General features: G+C 43.9%; 1 protein-coding gene across 3 annotated transcripts; it reads right to left on the minus strand.

Annotated features, from left to right (window-relative positions):
- Window positions 1-519: 519 nt before the first annotated feature.
- Window positions 520-16,468, minus strand: LOC112240968 (aftiphilin). 3 transcript variants are annotated; one of them, XM_042315632.1, is made up of 10 exons: window positions 16,346-16,468; window positions 9,322-9,793; window positions 8,053-9,140; window positions 7,061-7,344; window positions 6,798-6,924; window positions 6,000-6,056; window positions 5,470-5,586; window positions 4,111-4,180; window positions 1,062-1,146; window positions 520-883 (listed from the first exon to the last, which is right to left on the minus strand). In XM_042315632.1, exons 2-10 carry the CDS (start codon window positions 9,758-9,760, stop codon window positions 733-735), a joined length of 2,418 nt encoding a protein of 805 aa, XP_042171566.1. In that variant the 5' UTR covers window positions 9,761-9,793; window positions 16,346-16,468; the 3' UTR covers window positions 520-732. The 3 variants fall into 3 exon arrangements, with proteins under 3 accessions (XP_042171566.1, XP_042171567.1, XP_042171565.1); XM_042315633.1 differs by having other exon boundaries at window positions 4,111-4,177; window positions 16,251-16,465; XM_042315631.1 differs by having other exon boundaries at window positions 16,251-16,465.
- Between the last annotated feature and the right edge of the window lie 3,606 nt (window positions 16,469-20,074).

Here is a 20,074-nt window from a genome sequence, read left to right on the forward strand (position 1 = left end):
GGCCATGTACCGTCAAGTCTTGGGTGACAACCTCCTTCCCTCAGCCAGGGCATTGAAGATTGTTCGTGGATGGGTATTCCAGCATGACAATGACCCAAAACACACGGCCTTGGCAACAAAGGAGTGGCTCAAGAGAAAGCACATTAAGGTCCTGGAGTGGCCTAGCCAGTCTCCAGACCTTAATCCCGTAGAAAATCTGTGGAAGGAACTGAAGGTTCGAGTTGCCAAACGTCAGCCTCGAAACTTTACTGACTTGGAGAAGATCTGCAAAGAGGAGTGGGACAAAATCCCTCCTGAGATGTGTGCAAACCTGGTGACCAACGACAAGAAACGTCTGACCTCTGTGATTGCCAACACGGGTTTTACCACCAAGTACTAAGTCATGTTTTGCAGAGGGGTCAAATACTTATTTCCCTCATTAAAATGCAAATCAATTTATAACATTTTTGACATGCGTTTTTTCTGGATTTTTGTTGTTATTCTGTCTCTCACTGTTCAAATAAACCTACCATAAAAATTATAGACGGATCATTTCTTTGTCAGTGGGCAAACGTACAAAATCAGCAGGGGATCAAATACCTTTTCCCCTCACTGTATTTCACCATATTACTGATCAACATTTTGATCAACATCAACATTATCAACATTTTGACTTTGCATTAATGTTCAATCTAGCTTTGAAGCGGACAAGTCTTCTGTGTTTGTGTGTGTGTGCATCCATCCATGTGTGCATCACTCCAGCAGTGTACCAGAGCCAGCGGCTGGTGTGAGGGTGATGGGGAACATTAGGACCTTAGCCTTCATGAAGGACAGGTCAGCCAGCCCACAGATCACCCTGGCTGCCTCCTCACTCAGCTGGTCCTCCTCATCCCTATGGGGTTTCCTGACACAAACACACAACACATTAAGATGGAAATACACAGAGGCGACATTTGATTGCAGGTGAGTTTCCCCTCTTTCCATGCAAAGCTCTTTCAGACCTGGCAAAGCACGATATAAAACCAATCGATTATGCTTGATTAGCAATTATTGATCACTACGTGTGTGTGTGTCAGTCTGACCTGGTGGAGGTGGTGGTGTTCTCCATAGTAGACATGAGGTGGTTCAGGGTGTCAGCTGGACGGCTGCAGATGTCACTGTCTAGCTCTGGATCCACCACATCACACACACACACAATACATATGTACACACACATTGTACCTGTGTTTAGAGTTCAAAACAAAAAGACCACCATGGCACTTCTCTCTTTGGTCCAAATAAAAGGTGTACAAACTACTAGCAAGTGGTGAAGAAACCATCAAGAATTTGGTCTTTCAACACAGTGGGTGGCAGTATGGAGCTGGAATAAGAATCTCCAGAACAGAGGAAAGCAGCATAGAGTTGGATAGAGGGCTCTTCCTTACATCTTTGCCATACTGGCTTCCGTGACAGCATGGGCAGCAATATTGAGGGCTCTCTCCATTTGACTTAAATGAGTTCATTGACAGTCGGTTAACAAACTGAAAGGGTTTGCATACTGCCTCCTGGAGTGTATTGTCTGAACAGGCATTAAGGCCAAGGTGGGTGATTTACAGCCACATCCAGGTATGGGACGTTTGCTCAGGAGTATAATTCATTGGCAGATCCTTCCTGCTGACCTGGATGGAATTCTGTGATCCTTACTTATCCTATAGAAATTCCCACCCAGTTGACTGCTTCCTTATGGTGAACGGCCTCAATGGCACTGCCGGTGTTAAACCAGGATGTGTTACATCTATCCATGTCTATGGAGGAAAGTCGTCAGTGCAGTGATAGAACAGCCAGAGAAAACCAAGAGGCAGGACAGCTCAGATAGGTGTAATATATTAGAAAGAGGTTTATTCACGTATTTACAACAGTGTTTATTGCAACCACACTGAAAGAACCTTAAAACATCTCATTGGTTGGGGGGAATCTAAAAAGAAATATAAAAACATATTCAAGCTAAATCAAATGGTATTTTCTTTTGCCGATATTGTGTTTATATAATCACAGTGATTGTAAAGATCAGTTTCAGTTTACTGAATATATATGTCCTCTTTATTTTACAAAGAAAATGAAAAGTAAAGATACAGAAGAATATAAGAAAACACAGAATAGCAGCTTAAACAGAAAACAGTAAGAGGATCCTGGCTTTCTCTATCCTGGCTTTCTCTATCCTGGCTTTCTCTATCCTGGGTACTAGTAAGAGGATCCTGGCTTTCTCTATCCTGGGTACTAGTAAGAGGATCCTGGCTTTCTCTATCCTGGGTTTCTCTATCCTGGCTTTCTCTATCCTGGCTTTCTCTATCCTGGCTTTCTCTATCCTGGGTACTAGTAAGAGGATCCTGGCTTTCTCTATCCTGGGTAACAGTAAGAGGATCCTGGCTTTCTCTATCCTGGGTAACAGTAAAGGATCCTGGATCCTGGCTTTCTCTATCCTGGGTAGCCCAGTAAGAGGATCCTGGCTTTCCTGGCTTTCTCTATCCTGGGTAACAGTAAGAGGATCCTGGCTTTCTCTAGCCTGGGTAACAGTAAGAGGATCCTGGCTTTCTCTAGCCTGGGTACTAGTAAGAGGATCCTGGCTTTCTCTAGCCTGGGTACTAGTAAGAGGATCCTGGCTTTCTCTAGCCTGGGTACTAGTAAGAGGATCCTGGCTTTCTCTAGCCTGGGTACTAGTAAGATGATCCTGGCTTTCTCTATCCTGGGTACTAGTAAGAGGATCCTGGCTTTCTCTAGCCTGGGTACTAGTAAGATGATCCTGGCTTTCTCTATCCTGGGTACTAGTAAGAGGATCCTGGCTTTCTCTAGCCTGGGTACTAGTAAGATGATCCTGGCTTTCTCTAGCCCTGGGATCCTGGTTTTCTCTATCCTGGGTACTAGTAAGAGGATCCTGGCTTTCTCTATCCTGGGTACTAGTAAGAGGATCCTGGCTTTCTCTAGCCTGGGTACTAGTAAGAGGATCCTGGCTTTCTCTAGCCTGGGTACTAGTAAGAGGATCCTGGCTTTCTCTAGCCTGGGTACTAGTAAGAGGATCCTGGTTTTCTCTAGCCTGGGTACTAGTAAGAGGATCCTGGCTTTCTCTAGCCTGGGTACTAGTAAGAGGATCCTGGCTTTCTCTAGCCTGGGTACTAGTAAGAGGATCCTGGCTTTCTCTAGCCTGGGTACTAGTAAGAGGATCCTGTATTTCTCTATCCTGGGTACTAGTAAGAGGATCCTGACTTTCTCTAGTCTGGATACCAGTCTGTTTGTGCTAATATTCTACTTCATGTCATGCCAAACATAATTTTTGGCATATGACAAAGTACAAGGAGTGGAATGTTAGTACAGAACAGGTCTGGATTTCAGGCTTTTTCACATGAGCTTATTTCTACTACAACCAAAATGCAGCTACTGGGGGGATTCCTTTAGGCTATGGCCACACATTCATCTATATGGCTTGACTTGTCTTTGCCCCATTTCCTCCACTAATACTGAAAGATCTCTCGCCCAGTGCAATAAGAAACAGTGTTTGGATCAATGATGAAGGGTAACAACATGTGAGAAACCTCATCAGCATCACTCTATACAGGGCAGACGAGGTAGCCGGTTAAGTTAGACGTATAGAGAGAGAGAGCCTTGGGATTCCACAGTACAAGATATAATTAAAGGGACAGACAGTCATGAAAATGAGTAGTACCATCTAGAGGGAAACATCAATGTGAAGAGAGGAGCAGAGGAGAGATGGAGAGGGGGGAGTGATAGGGACTATGTTCCAAAGTCCACACTTGCATACGACTTACTTAGAATGCATGTCCAACACATTGATTCATTATAGGTGGTAGTCTAGTATGTCCAACACATTGATTCTTTATAGGTGGTAGTCTAGTATGTCCAACACATTGATTCTTTATAGGTGGTAGTCTAGTATGTCCAACACATTGCTTCATTATAAATGGTGGTCTAGTATGTCCAACACATTGCTTCATTATAAATGGTAGTCTAGTATGCTGGTGTGGACATTGGAACCAAAGAGAGCAACAGGAGTCAGGTAGCAGCAGAGTCGGAGGGGAGAGTGTGTTCAGCAGCCTCATCTCTAGCCCTGTAGGTAGGGGGCTCAGTGGGAGGACGTACCATCCAGACGGTTGATGCCAAGGCCACTGCTGCTCCAGTCAAACTGGGACCAAGGCTGGGGGGCCCCCTGCTGGCGGAAGGAACAAACTGTAGTGAGGCTCAGCAGTGTGCCCTCTATTCAACACAGTCTCTTGAAGGCCCATACTCACAAAAGCACATCAGACAAAGGAGTGCTGATCTAGAATCAGGTCCCCCTGGTTCTTGTTATCTTATTGATTATGAGTTAAAAGACTAGACTGATCCTAGATCAGCACTCCTACTCCAAGACGCTTTGTGAATATGGCCAGGTCTTCGTGATGGATAGAGGACAGCACAGAGGAATTGGGTGTTAGTTAGTCTAGGGTCAGATATTGTCATTATCCTCCTAATGCTAAGATTAGGATCTGCGGTAAGGATATCTGATCATAGGTCAGAGTTTAGGGTTAACTTCATTATCAAGGAAGTGTAAAATATAGTGCCCAATGTTGCCCTGTTTGTGTTGGGTATACTGTGTGAGTCACAGGCTGTCTGGAAACATTACCAACTGTCACATCCTAGTCAGGCTGTCTGGAGACATTACCAACTGTCACATCCTAGTCAGACTGTCTGGAAATGTTACCAACTGTCACATCCTAGTCAGACTGTCTGGAAATGTTACCAACTGTCACATCCTAGTCAGACTGTCTGGAAATGTTACCAACTGTCACATCCTAGTCAGACTGTCTGGAAATGTTACCAACTGTCACATCCTAGCCACAGACTGTCTGGAAACGTTACCAACTGTCACATCCTAGCCACAGACTGTCTGGAAACATTACCAACTGTCACATGCTAGCCACAGACTGTCTGGAAACATTACCAACTGTCACATCCTAGTCAGACTGTCTGGAAACATTACCAACTGTCACATCCTAGCCACAGACTGTCTGGAAACGTTACCAACTGTCACATCGCCACAGACTGTCTGGAGACATTACCAACTGTCACATCCTAGTCACAGACTGTCTGGAAAAGTTACCAACTGTCACATCCTTGCCTCTTCTGTCCTCAATTCAAAGAACATAACTATTCTTACCTCTCTCTCAAAGTTAATTTTGAAGAGAGTATCTAAGGTCCCTCCTCTCAAACCTCCTCCTCCAATGAGCTTTGAGAAAGGGGTACGGGATTGAGGAAACAAAGACGGAGGAGAGTTTAACAGCTGGTAACATGTTCACACACAGCCGTGGTGTGCCTGTTGCTCTGGAGTGAAGTTTCCCCTAGGTACAGATCTAGGATCTGCTTCACCTCCCGCAATTCTAACTGTAACCATTTGGAGGGAAAATGCTAAACTGACCACATATCAGCATCTAGGACAACTTCTCCCTACACCTGTTTCTGTACCTGTACTGACGAGGTGGTGGTGGTTTCCTGTGACCCAGGAAGTGCTTGTGCTGTGGCAGCAGTCTTCTCCGCAGTTGAAGGTGGTCTCAGTGGCTCTTTGGTGGGCTCTAACATTCCCTGAGAGAGAAAGAGGGGAGAGGGGGCGAAAGAGAGAGAGGAGAGAGGGGGGATAACGGGAGAAAGCAATATGGCCAACTGCCAAGTCATCATCTTATTGCTTCACACCTACCCAGTAGTTTTAGATCTGTGAACATTAAGTGTCTATCAGCATACAAGTCTAAGGGAAGGTAGCCTGGTCCCAGATCTGTTGGTGCTATCATGTCAACTCCTGGTCATGTTTGGCATGACAAGGAGTGGCATAACGGAACAGACTGACTGGTACACATGCTTAGGGGGAGGATCTAGGGACAGAAATGGAACTAGGGCAACCATGGACTGTGTCCATATGGGCCCTGGTCTAAAGTAGTGCACTGTATAGGGAACAGGGTGCCATTTGGGACACAGTACAGTATCTGCATCAGTCCACTCACCAGGCTGGCTGCAAACACAGGAACTATGACAGGCTGCTTTCTCTGACCAGTGAACAACTGTGGAGGAGAGACAGAATCAGAAATCACCAAGTAACTTTAAATGTAGCAGGAATTCAAGCTGGTGAAACGGTGCTGCTTTCCCACCAATAAACAGAATATACAGACAGAATAACATTATATTATAGATGAAGAATTGACATATAATCCACATACAGTATGTACACTATAGATACAGCAACAACAGAACACTTACTACATAGTAAAGGGGATATACAGACATATTTACAGTAGATGATGTACAATATGGAATTATGGGGAGGGAGGAGAGAGGGAGGGGCTTACGGACAGACAGACAAGACACAGGGAGTGTTCAATGCCCACTGCTCAATGATTGTCTGTATTGTTATTGTTTTTAATAACCTGCCCAGGGACTGCGTTTGAAAATTAGCCAGCTGGCTAAAACTGGCACCTTTACTGAAACGTTGATTAATGTGCACTGTCCCTGTAAAAATAAACTCAAACTCAACTCAACACATGACTTACTACATCATTGATGTGGTTGTTGTCAAAGACAAATGGCTTCATGTTTTATTTAGTTATGTTGCTCTGATGGAAAGTCCTTCATTGAGCACTATATATGTAGATGATTTAAAGTCATGTGAAATGCCATCCATCCATTTTCTTACTGTTCTTTACATCTTCTGTTATTCTGTTGGGGAGGCTGTGGCTCACTCTGCTACGCATGGAGCCATTCACATAACTACAGAGTGTGGCTTTAAACTGAAAAGAGGCCGTTACCATGTTTCTGGTGTCCATCCCCAGACAGCGGAGCAGGGCCCTGTTGCTATGGGAACCGCCCCACTGGAATCCCAGGCCCACGGCATCGTGGAGGTCCTGAGGCTGCCGCCACGCGCCCCTGGGAACCCTGGGTAAAGCAACCAAGGAGGCGGTCACATACAGCAGAGTAGTGCTTTGGCCAGCCTCCAATGCTATCTGCTGTTATTCCACTGAACCATCATCGTTATAATCATCATCATCATCATCACTAGAGGTTCTCTCACCAGTGTGTAGTGTGGTTGAGCCCCTTCGTCTCCTCTTCCTCAGGCTGTGTGTCTAGAGTCTCTAGCAGAGCCCTGAGGCTGAGCACATTCAACACCTCATCCCCACTGTCCTCCACCTCCTCCTCCACCCCCGTCTCCTCCTCCTCCACGGCAGTCTCCTCCTCCTCCACCCCAGTCTCCTCCCCCTCCACCCCAGTCTCCTCACTCTCCTGATCCAGTTCTGGGACTGCCACTGCAGGGAAGCTGGTCTGTAGGACTCTCTGTAGCCGGATAGACAGGGAGTCCTGAATGGGAGAGACATGGCTTGTTTGAGATCTAGTACAGTGCAGTCTACTACATTGTAATCAAACACAATTAATGGGAAAGATTTTTAAACTAACTATGTCCCTCTACCTGATTTTGAAGCAAACTGAAGTCTGGCAGGAACTGTCTTATTCCAGCAAACTCATTTAGGTGTGAGCAACCTCTAGGAGCTACCTCTAGGAGCTACCTCTAGGAGCTACCTCTAGGAGCTACCTCTAGGAGCTACCTCTAGGAGCTACCTCTAGGAGCTACCTCTAGGAGCTACCTCTAGGAGCTACCTCTAGGAGCTACCTCTAGGAGCTACCTCTAGGAGCTACCTCTAGGAGCTACCTCTAGGCGAACTGCAGTGACAATCTATTGATACAATAATAAAAAACCATCTGGGCAGAATTATTCTTGCAGAGTCAAAGGTTATGACAAACATACTACAAATGTCAGAGTGGATTTCTACCAGACGTGGGACAACTAAGTACTGTTGGATGCCTCGTTATCCAGACTCCTGGAGAATCCTGTTTGGAGTCCCAACTCTCTATCACTTTACATTTGAGCATGCGGCGGCTGACCATTCATCTCACCGGTATAAATTGTGTGTCGGCCGTGTTGGGGAAAATGTGAGGTGTTGGAGCTGGGACTGTCTCTCCGGTGTTACACAATATAAATCCACTCTAATAACTCAGAAGACCACTCACCGGCAGACTGTCCCTTTGTACAGCAGCACCTCCCCACTTCTTCTCCTCTGCCTCTTCTGTCCACCTGGCTCTATCCTCCTCTCCAAACTCTGCCCAGGTCTCCCCCTCCGACAGACCTCTCTGGTCCCCATACGTCCCCCAGCCCTCCTCCCTCTCACCCTGCCCCTCCAGGGGAGCAGAGTGGAAGTCTGCAAAGCTGTCACTGAGGGGAAGGTCTCCATGTCCAACCTCCTCCCCACACGCCTGGGTCGGACCTGGGTCCTCAGAATAGTCCTGTTCAAAGTCACCAAAGCCCTCCTGTGTCCTGGACTCCGATTGGTTGAAGTCAGCAAAGTCCTCCTGGCTAGGGAAGGATCCAGCATCCCTGAAGATTCCAAAGTCCTCTTCTTCATCTTCCTCCTCCACCATCTTTGTCTCGGTCTCCTCCCTGAGGTCACTCCGCTGCACCTCCTCTTTCTCCTCCTCCCCTATTGACGAGGGAGTGAAGACCATCTCGCCAAAGTTCCCAAACTCCTCCAAAGCGTCTGACGACACAGCCTCACCAGAGGAGGCAAACTCCTCACTCACTGACCCACTGACTGTGGTCTGGAGAGGAGAGACACTGTCCTCTGTTTCGCTCCCCTTATCTTCCTCCACCCTCCTCCCTCCCAGTTCTGGGTCCTGTGTAAGCGTGCTATCCCTGTTGATGCTGGGTGCCCTCTCTCCAGGCTCCCCCAGCCCCTCACCCATAGCACAGAGCACCTCTATGGGGGCTAAGAGGCCAGAGTCCTGAGGGTGGCCCCTTAGCTCACAGTGTTGCTGGACTCCAGTACAGTCCCTGTCCCCTTGCTGTGCTAAACATTGAGAGTCAGGCCCGCCAGGCTCTATTCTGGCCCGCTGCTCTATGTCCTTCTGGACCGAGTGTGCATTGCAGAAACCGTTGGTTAGGTTTGTCCCTTCCATCCTGCCGTCCTTCCTGTGCTCCGTACTGTGAGTGTGAGTGAAGCCGCAGCACCAGGGTTCCAGCTCCATCTCTGGCTCGGCGAACGCAGAGAAGTCTGCAAACCCCTGATCCTGGCTGGGGGAGCCCAGGCCAGCCGGTACAAGACCTGTGGTGAATTAATTCATACATTTTACTGGAACGTATTTAAAATACATATAGAGATGCCTCAGCCATTTGAGTACAACAGTACATATTCAAAATTATTGAGGATTAAAAACACAATACAACAAAAACAAAAACAACCTCACTAACAACTCCATGACAGCCCTCGGGACTAAAGTTGTTACCTGCAGACATGGTCCCCTGGTGATTCCGCTTGACAAACCCATTGGTGAGAGGGAGGTCAGGGAGGTCGCAATGACAGGGCTGCCCTTTGACCTCCAACCCCGGCCGAACCCTGCCGACCTCTGAGGTCCCAGTATTAGCGGGCTGTGATTGGTCCACCACCGGCGCCCATGGCTTCTTCAGGTCGTCAGCTGCTCGGAACTGTTTCGAGATTCCGTTGCTATGGGTAGTTCCGGAGAAAGAGGAGGAGTTACTAACACTAAAGTGCACCGTTGATAGGGTCGGGGAGGCGGGGTCTGTTGTGGGGGGGCACGGCTGGTTGGATGACATTGCCACACCCCCAGAGAAATCCCCAAACTCGTCATCGTCCTCCTCTCCCCCTGATTCGTCGTCCAGCGGAGGGGGGGAGGAGGAGTATAAGCGCATCACTTCCTGTTCCATGGGAGAGCTCTCCTGGCTGAAGGCCTCATAGATCTGTAGGGAGAACACAGACAGGTTGAGTACTGAACGGCCTACTAGAAGACAGGTTGAGTACAGAACGGCCTACTAGAAGACAGGTTGAGTACAGAACGGCCTACTAGAAGACATCCTGAATGTTCAATCAATCAAATAAATGTGGTGGTGGGAGAAAAATAAAAGGAAGATCTTGTTCTACATAGTCATATGTCATTATTAACAGACAGTAGGCCTTGTTCTACATAGTCATATGTCATTATTAACAGACAGTAGGCCTTGTTCTACATAGTCATATGTCATTATTAACAGACAGTAGGCCTTGTTCTACATAGTCATATGTCATTATTAACAGACAGTAGGCCTTGTTCTACATAGTCATATGTCATTATTAACAGACAGTAGGCCTTGTTCTACATAGTCATATGTCATTATTAACAGACAGTAGGCCTTGTTCTACATAGTCATATGTCATTATTAACAGACAGTAGGCCTTGTTCTACATAGTCATATGTCATTATTAACAGACAGTAGGCCTTGTTCTACATAGTCATATGTCATTATTAACAGACAGTAGGCCTTGTTCTACATAGTCATATGTCATTATTAACAGACAGTAGGCCTTGTTCTACATAGTCATATGTCATTATTAACAGACAGTATTATTAACAGACAGTAGGCCTTGTTCTACATAGTCATATGTCATTATTAACAGACAGTAGGCCTCGTTCTACATAGTCATATGTCATTATTAACAGACAGTAGGCCTTGTTCTACATAGTCATATGTCATTATTAACAGACAGTAGGTCTTGTTCTACATAGCCATATGTCATTATTAACAGACAGTAGGCCTTGTCATTATTAACAGACAGTAGGCCTTGTTCTACATAGTCATATGTCATTATTAACAGACAGTAGGCCTTGTTCATTATTAACAGACAGTAGGCCTTGTTCTACATAGTCATATGTCATTATTAACAGACAGTAGGCCTTGTTCTACATAGTCATATGTCATTATTAACAGACAGTAGGCCTTGTTCTACATAGTCATGTCATTATTAACAGACAGTAGGCCTCGTTCTACATAGTCATATGTCATTATTAACAGACAGTAGGCCTTGTTCTACATAGTCATATGTCATTATTAACAGACAGTAGGCCTTGTTCTACATAGTCATATGTCATTATTAACAGACAGTAGGTCTTGTTCTACATAGTCATATGTCATTATTAACAGACAGTAGGCCTTGTTCTACATAGTCATGTCATTATTAACAGACAGTAGGCCTTGTTCTACATAGTCATATGTTATTATTAACAGACAGTAGGCCTTGTTCTACATAGCCATATGTCATTATTAACAGACAGTAGGCCTAAATGCTCTTCCTATTGTAAGTTAGCAGTAACAAATAAACAGAGCGACCATTTTACTCACATATGCGCCTAAATATTTAGCTGTCTGACCTGGAATTCTATCCTAGGAGCACCAGTGTACCAAGACAGTTTTGGAATTCTAGCTTTAATATATTTCATTGTGCTTCTAAATGTATTTGTGTGTGCCTACATTTTTCAACTCGGCACAAACGTGCTCCTTGTAAAAAAAAAAGTTGGCGTAGAGCCCTGCTAAATGAACATCAGGAGAAGGTCTCCTGTGGAGGAAAAAACTATAAGAAGATTATTTTTTGAAAGAGAACCTTTCAAACTTGTTTGAAACGTGTTGGGGGAAAAAACACTTTGGCTACTCAGACATCAACTGTAATCATGTCACCCAAGTGTATGATTGAGTCCCAAATGGCACCTTACTCCCTATATATAGTCAAATCTAATTTCATTTGTTTGCTCCAAATACAACAGGTGAAATGCTTACCTACAAGCCCTTAACCAACAATGTAGTTAAGAAAAAATAAGTGAAGTAAAAAATTGATAAGTAAAAAATAAAAATAACAAGTAATTAAAGAGCAGCAGTAAAATAGCGAGGCTATATACAGGGGGTACCGAGTAGAGGTCGACCGATTAATCGGATTGGCCGATTAATTAGGGCCGATTTCAAGGTTTCATAACAATCTGTATTTTTGGACACCGATTTGACCGATTTTTTTTACACCTTTATTTAACTAGGCAAGTCAGTTAAGAACACTTTCTTATTTTGGCCTAGGAACAGTGGGTTAACTGCCTTGTTCAGGGGCTGAACGACAAATGTTTACCATGTCAGCTCGGGGACTCAATCTTGCAACCTTACAGTTAACTAACGTTAGTCCAACGCTCTAGCCACCTGCCTCTCATTGCACTCCACGAGGAGCCTAACTGTTACACGAATGCAGTAAGAAGCCAAGGTAAGTTGCTAGCTAGCATTAAACTTATCATATAACAAACAATCAAGCAATCAATCATAATCACTAGTTATCTACACATGGTTGATGATATTACTATGATATTATCCAGAGCTCTAGTATCTGGGGGAGCCTGGAACTGCAGCTGAGTGGTTATAAACTGTGGTGAGACTCATGAGAAAATCCCTATGTTGGTGTGTATGTATGTGCGCAGGTTAGGATGGTATAAAAGGAATGCATTTGTGAAAACTTGAGAGCTCTCACAAATAAATCGGGATCTGATCAATTGTTAGCTGAGAATTCTATCTGTTTTATTTAAGACCAGAACTTTACAACCTCTGGGTATCAGACAGATAAAGGTAATTGGAATTTATGAACATTGATTACAAAATTACTTAACAGAAGTCCTTTGGACATAAACTTGGCACTCTGGTACCACTTGCCGTGCGGTAGCATAGAGAACAGTCTATGACTTGGGTGGCTGGAGTATACCCGGCAGTGATGCAACCATGCTCTCGATGGTGTAGCTGTAGAACTTTTTAAGGATCTGAGGCCTCATGCCAAATCTTTTCAGCCTCCTGAGGGGGAATAGGCTTTGTCGTGCCCTCTTCACGACTGTCTTGGTGTGTTTGGACCATTCTAGTTGGTTGGTGATGTGGACACCAAGGAACTTGAAGCTCTCATCCTGCTCCACTACAGTCCTGTCGATGAGAATGGGGGCGTGCTCGGTCCTCCTTTTCCTGTAGTCCACAATTACCTCCTTTGTCTTGATTGTGTTGAGGGAGAGGATGTGTCCTGGCACCACACGGCCAGTTCTCTGACCTCCTCCCTACTGGCTGTCTCATCGTTGTTGGTGATCAGGCCTACCACTGTTGTGTCATCGGCAAACTTAATGATGGTGTTGGAGTAGTGCCTGGCCATGCAGTCATGAGTGAACAGGAAGTACAGGAGGGGACTGAGCACACACCCCTGAGGGGCCCTTGTGTTGAGGATCAGTGTGGCGGATGTGTTGTTACCTACCCTCACCACCTGGGGACGGCCTGTCAGGAAGTTCAGGATCCAGTTGCAGAGGGAGGTGTTCAGTCCCAGGGTCCTGAGCTTAGTGGTGAGCATTAAGGGCACTATGGTTTTGAACGCTGAGCTGGAGTTAATGAACAGCATTGTCACATAGATGCTCCTTTTGTCCAGGTGGGGAAGGGCAGTGTGGAGTGAGACTGCATCATCTGTGGATCTGTTGGTGCGGTATGTGAATTGGAGTGGGTCTAAGGTTTCAGGTATAATGGTGTTGATGTGAGCCATGACCAGCCTTTCAAAGCACTTCACGGCTACAGACGTGATGCACTACTACCCAAGTGCACTATTATGTGGACCGTGGTCAAAAGTAGTGCAGTAGATAGGTGAACAGGATGTCATTTTGAATGCAGCCTGTGTGTCATTGACTTCCCCATGCGTGATTTTGTGCTCTCACTAAACAGGAACTGTAAACACAAATATGTTTGGCACGCAAAACAGCAGGAGCGAGATTTGGTTGTTAACTCTGAGTTTGGACTATGTTCAGTCTTATCCCTCAGAGGAATGGGTGTTTTATAGGCTGAAGTGGTCCTAGATAACAGCAGGTTTGTAGGTTCCCACTGGGGTTACCCATATGAGAATGTATGCACGGACTACTTTAAGTCACTATGGATAAAAGTGTCTGCTAAATGGAATATATTATTAGGCTATATTATATTATTACTAAGTAGCAGATATTAACGGCACAGTAGGCAACAGGCTAAATCAAGACTGTTTCAGGCCTTATCAGGATTAAAGCTTGCCAACGTGTTATTTGTTGTGCATTAAGGATGGACTAACCTAGGGTGTATTCATTAGTCGCAGACCGTAGCAAAAAGTTGGGCTTGTTTCAAAACATTTTGCAACGGAAACTGTTTACTCAGTAAGGGGAGTGTATGATTGCACACTTTGAAAGAAGGGTAGAGGACCTTCACCTTCAAGGTGAAGGAGGGAGCATCACAAATGGTGCCTTATTCCCTAGTGCACTACTTCTGACCAGGGTGAGCGCTAGGGTGCCATTTGGGACAAGGAGAGAATGTCAGAGAGATCAAGGTCACGGGGTAATCTATAACGCAGGTCTAACTAGCTACCTACTTCACTCCTCACTGATAGACTAGCTGCATCTTACAGTACACAAACACACTTTCCCCATTACGTTGCCAATTCAATTATTGAAGAATCTGTTAAATAACCTCAAAGTTAACAATTATTATTTAGTCTCTTGCTTGCCTGTAATATCAGTTATTCTAGGACCAAAAGGCCTACTGTCTACCTCCGTCTTAGTTGTTTTCTTCTTGTTGTTGAGGCCATTGGAATGGAAAAAGTAGCCAGGACAAAGCCTACACAACACCCCCAGTCAGCCAGCCAGTCAGTCAGCGAGCCAGTCAGTCAGTCAGTCAGCGAGCCAGTCAGCGAGCCAGTCAGTCAGTGTAAACTGATCCAGGTAATTGTATCCAGCAGCACCATTGAGCTCCACTAGTCAGCTCACAGATAGGGAGGGCGAGGGCTGCTGCTGCACCTACATAAACAGATTGTGTCTCAAATGTCACCCTATTCCCTATATAGTGCACTCCCTATATAGGGCCAATAGGGCTCTGGACTGGTCAAAAGTAGTGCACTACATAGGGAACATGGTAGATCCTCTTCCACCAGAAACTCTGTACTTCATAATATTATCAGCCAGCACACCATAATGTCAGACCATTACTGCGTGTAAACAAACAAGTATATCCCTTCACCACGAATTTACTAGGTATCAGTGAGTACATACAGAGATATAGGCATATCCATAGCTATCCAACTAATGAAGAAGCCGGTTAGCTAGCTTCCGGTAACATGATGCCAATGCACTGCACTGAATAGACATCTACCTTCAATGGAAAAATGTGAACTACAATCCCAACTCTGTGTTTTAACGTTTAGAAACGTCAATCTTTCATCAGCGAGAAAGAATCCCTTAAAGAAAATAATAATAATTAAAAACACTAAGCAGTTTTGCACAGATCTGTACAGCTACGGGCGCCTCGACCTCCATCCAACAAAACTACACTTCAACTACACTTCCCGAGTTACACTTACACTAGGTAGCTAATTTGCTGTAACATGCAGATATGGTCGTTGGAAACTAACCCTATATAAAAGGTGTGTATCAATTTAACATGATTTCTCGCTGATATGAAAGATAAAGGGATTGTGCATTCAAAACCATACGGAAAGCAATGCGTGTTAATGTCCAGCCCGAGGGTCAGGACTCAACAAAACTCCCCCCCTGCAGAAGACGTCCTGCTCCAATGACTCTTATGTGTAATGTAATGGAACTGAGACTCATTAAGGGGCTAGTGTTGTTCTAACTGACTAGATAAACCACTTGACTTTGATACCCTTGTAGTAAGTGGGAAATGAACTTGATGTCTGTTGATACTTTTCACTGAATAAACAGCCTTACATTATACTTTATTCCACCGAGTCCTGGTTCATGACCGAGTCCAGTTCCTCCAATCTTATCATCAACACAGTGAGATGACAACCCTGAGCTATGAGAAATGGGTCACGATGAGAAAATATATAACTAGCGAGCTTGTTGAGAAACAAATACAATTTCGTTAGCTACTAATGTTAGCTAGCTTTGAAACAACAACAGACCCATTTGAGATTAGACAGGTGTCTTAAACCGGCAGGCGAACTAATGCTGTGATTAGATATCTAGCTAGTAAACTAGATACGTAGATCTTAATAGTTAACGTTGGCCAGTTAACTGTGAGCATAAATGAGACAGACGTGTTTGCTTTTGAAAACAGCAGCAATGATTTATTTAACTAACTCTGGTCCAAGGGCCTACGTCGGATACAGCCCATATTGCAGATCCAGAGCTAGTGTGGCGGTAGATATAGCACTTCAGCAACATATTTACTTAAAGTAGCTCTATTGAAGCCAGTCACTAAACAACATCGTGTGGAAAATAAATCCTTGATGGATGAATTGAAAGATTCAGGCCATTGAAGAAGGCTCTTGCGGCATAATGCCACACGTAATGCCCTGGACCAGAGCTAACAACTAGCTCGCTAATAGCTACTTGGCTAGCTATTTCCCTCTTACCTTCAGATGTTGTAGCTATGGCATGTTCATCTCACAACCGGGATGTGCAGATGAACTAAGATGCACGAAACAAAATGTTGATTTAGTGTAAATACCTGTTATGATAATTAGCGTAGCAGGTGCCTGGACTGTAGCTAGCTACACTGCCTCTCTCTATCAAGCTACTGTTACTGCATCTCTCCACTTCACTCTGTTGGCATGATAACAAACGAATAAAACAATTGTGCCGATTCGTTACTTTCTGTAATGCCAGACCAAATGTTTTAATTTGTAAAATCCTCCTTTTATTTGTTTTATTTAGCTTAGATTAAATAAGAGTTAGTGTTGATTTACACAAAAAAATATATATATATTTACAAAACGAGATCTTCTGGGTAAAGTGCGTAGGTAACTATACTTTCCTGGCATGGCATGTAGGTGTAGAGTATACACCTGTGATGAACACATCGCTGCTCACATGGAATTGCCACATATCCTTTGTTCATACTGTAATAATGTTAACATAGGTTATATCCTACACCAGCTGTGCTGTGCTCACAGACACACCTAGACAAGTGCACCTATCAACTACTGGACTGTGATTGAAGGACGCTCATGCTGCATCTATTTTATTCAGCTGAACATGAGAAATATTGTAATTCAAGTTGAGAGGGAGATAGAGAGAGAAAGAAAGAAAGAGACAGACAGGCAGACACACAGACTGGCAGAGAAAGTCAAAGGCAGGCACAGGCAGGCAGGCAGGCAGGCAGGCAGACAGACAGACAGAAAGATACAGAGTTATAAATATTATTATCATGGGTTATAAGAATCCAATCCATTCAGTGAGATTGTTCTCCCATTAAGAACTGCTATGCATGGCCTCTGTAGGCTAAGTGGACTCAACGACATCCACATAGAATAAGCTATTTGTCCTTTAATGTGTCTGACTGACACATTGTCAAGGTCAACGTCTCAGAGAGATGAGGGTCCTTTTCCGGTCATCTGGCGTCGCTCAGCTGGAGAGAGAAAATACATTTAAACACATCTATGTTCTTGAAGGTGCCCTCAGCTCCCAGCAAATGAGACTTGGCTCCACAAGTCATTTATTCCTTGTTATAACAACACAGTCATTTTGCATCCCAAATAGCACCCTTATCCCTATGTAGTGCACTAATTTTGACCACAGCTGGTCAAAGGTAGTGCACTATATAGGTAATAGGGTGCCATTTGGGAGTCGGGCACAGTCAGTCCACATTCAATATTGACATCCACAAATCTGGAGCCTGCTATGGCAGCAATACACAGTCATTGACTGAGCCTCAGAACTCTATCTGGCTATCTGTGCTCATGGGACTCAGATTAGGTTGAGCAATCACTCCAACCAGATTAGATTACTGAGTAATGTTCAATCATGTCAGATCGTCTCTATAATCTTTTAGGATTACATCACATTGTTACCAATGGATATCATAAAATCGGTCAAGTCATATAACAGCTGAGGTTTCTACATTATGAAGCAGACACTGTTTCAGTGACAATTAGGGTTAAGTGCCTTGCTCAAGGGCACATCAACAGATGTTTCACCTAGTCTGTACAGGGATTCAAACCAGTGACCTTTTGGTTACTGGCCCAACACTCTTAACCACTAGGCTACCTACCGCTACAAAATAACATCTATAAAACAGACATCTTGAAATCATAAAAAATAAATAAATATAATTTTAAGTAGATAAAAAAGGTGCTACATCTTATTAATAGGAATGTGATAATAATGTTACTATTGAACAGTACATAGACTTACATTCCAGTGGTAACAGTTTGGTAAAGAAACAGCAGGTGGCGGTACAGAGCATAAACAAACCATCACGAGAGTCGTGCTGAGCATTCCATTGACAGCCCGACGAAACAAAAACGGACCCTTACCTTAACCCCTAACTTTTACCTCATTTTAACCATTTTTGTCTTTTAAATATCAGTTTGTATGTCAGACACATCCCCTTAGTTTTTCCCCGAGGCATCCCAGGCTGAGGAAAGCAGTTTGAAAGGGGCAATCTGTGATTGGTACAGCCCATTTTGGACTTTTAAATGAATTATAATACCCATTGATTCTTGAACAATAGAACTTCTAAATGAGCTTATTAGTTCGTCTGTCAGAACCCATCAGAACCTAATCAGCTAGTTTTACTCAATTGTTTGTAAACAATGCAATTGTAAATCAACTGAAATACTGAATTTTGATATCGATGGTCAGTCCTTTCATTTTGATATCATGGATGGTCAGTCCTTACATCCATAGCTCGGTCTATGTATTTGAGAGTGGTTACATTTCTGCAGCTCCATCCATCAGATGTTTATTGACAAAAAAGTGGTTGGGTAACCACTCTGTTATTGCTGATTGCTTTTTTAATCCATTCCACTGCTCCTCCACATAACTGCATAACTTCCTGTCTGTAATCACTCAGTGACTGTGACAAAGGCATTTGTGTCTGATAGGCAAGACGTCAAATGTCAAACCAGCGGACTCTACCCTATCTCTCCTTCTCACACTCTCTCTTTCGCACTCTGTTTCAGACACATGCACACAGACTGCACACACACTCTCTCGCGCTCCCATACGTATTTTATGCACACACACACACAATCTCCTTCCTTTCCTCCTCCCTCTCTCAGCTTGGCAGGGGCAGGACACAGACTCCCTTGTTTTCCTGATGTCTCGTTGTCAAGAGCTCCATACTGTGGTTCAGCCCGGTCAGAATGAAACACATTGAGCACCGGTACATTCCAAGATGACACATTTATTGGTCTACAAAAGTAGTCGTTTTAACAGAAGCAAGAGAAATGAAAATGTTTGAAGAGGAAGAGAGCACAACTAGTGGAATTACTCCTTTAATGAACACAAACAAAACATGCTCTAAAAGCTAAATGTTGCAATTCTCCATGAATGACTCAACTTGGTTTCATTCAGTTAGGAAATAGTGTCTAATAAGTCTGCGTGTCCCAAATGACACACTATTCCCTACATAGTGCACTACATTTGACCAGTTGAAAGTAGTGCTCTATATAAAGGAATAGATTGCCCTTTGGGACACAGACAAAGAGTTGTATTGCTCCTATGGGACTGGTTATATGAAAACCCAGAATAGAGAATGAACCTGTTAACCAGGGATCTTCTTTCCTGAGTCAGTCAGTCAGACAACACTAGCTACATCAGACAAAAACAACCCCTTTACATGCTGTAGCAGACAGGCTTCTTTTACACTGGATTTGGTCAAACTTCTCATCCTAAATCCTATATCCTCATCTGATGTCAATTGGTGAGAGAACAACTTGATCAAACCTAACTTTATAGATAATGCTTTTGAATTACAAGACTCATCTTTTAATATTTAATTTAACAGGCACTGTTTTAAAAAAAATATGAAAATGTCCTTGTTCTTAACAAATGAAAAGGGAAACTCTATAGTACAACATCAACAGCACAACCTAACCTACATATGACACTCCATAATAACTACAGTTTGCTTTTCCAAAAAAGCTATAATAAATTACTGCATGACACCCTATTCCCTATGTACCGTAGTGCACTACTTTGAACCAGGGCCCATAGAGCTCTGGTCAAAAGAAGTGTCACTTGTAAGGAATAGGGTACCATTTGGTACATACCCATTGACTCGGGCCTTTTCCTTCCAACAGCAGTTTAATGCTTCACTAGGCTATAACACCACTGGTAGAAAGAACAAAAAGACATCTCACATGTTTTGTAAAGTCTAAAAACAAAAAGTAGGAAAACCTATAACCTTGGCTTCTCAGATATACAATATGCTCAGATAGTACTTGTATTCAAC

This window comes from Oncorhynchus tshawytscha, unplaced genomic scaffold (assembly GCF_018296145.1).
Source record: "Oncorhynchus tshawytscha isolate Ot180627B unplaced genomic scaffold, Otsh_v2.0 Un_contig_4883_pilon_pilon, whole genome shotgun sequence".
NCBI classification, from domain to species: domain Eukaryota; kingdom Metazoa; phylum Chordata; class Actinopteri; order Salmoniformes; family Salmonidae; genus Oncorhynchus; species Oncorhynchus tshawytscha.

Excerpts from the sequence above, each read along its gene's own strand:
- LOC112240968 (XM_042315632.1), bottom strand. The coding sequence starts at position 9,760 with ATGGAACAGGAAGTGATGCGCTTATACTCCTCCTCCCCCCCTCCGCTG. Across the intron at positions 6,057-6,797 it reads GGATGGACACCAGAAACATG|TTGTTCACTGGTCAGAGAAA; the intron begins GTAACGGCCTCT and ends TCTCCTCCACAG. Across the intron at positions 884-1,061 it reads AACACCACCACCTCCACCAG|GAAACCCCATAGGGATGAGG; the intron begins GTCAGACTGACA and ends TGTTTGTGTCAG.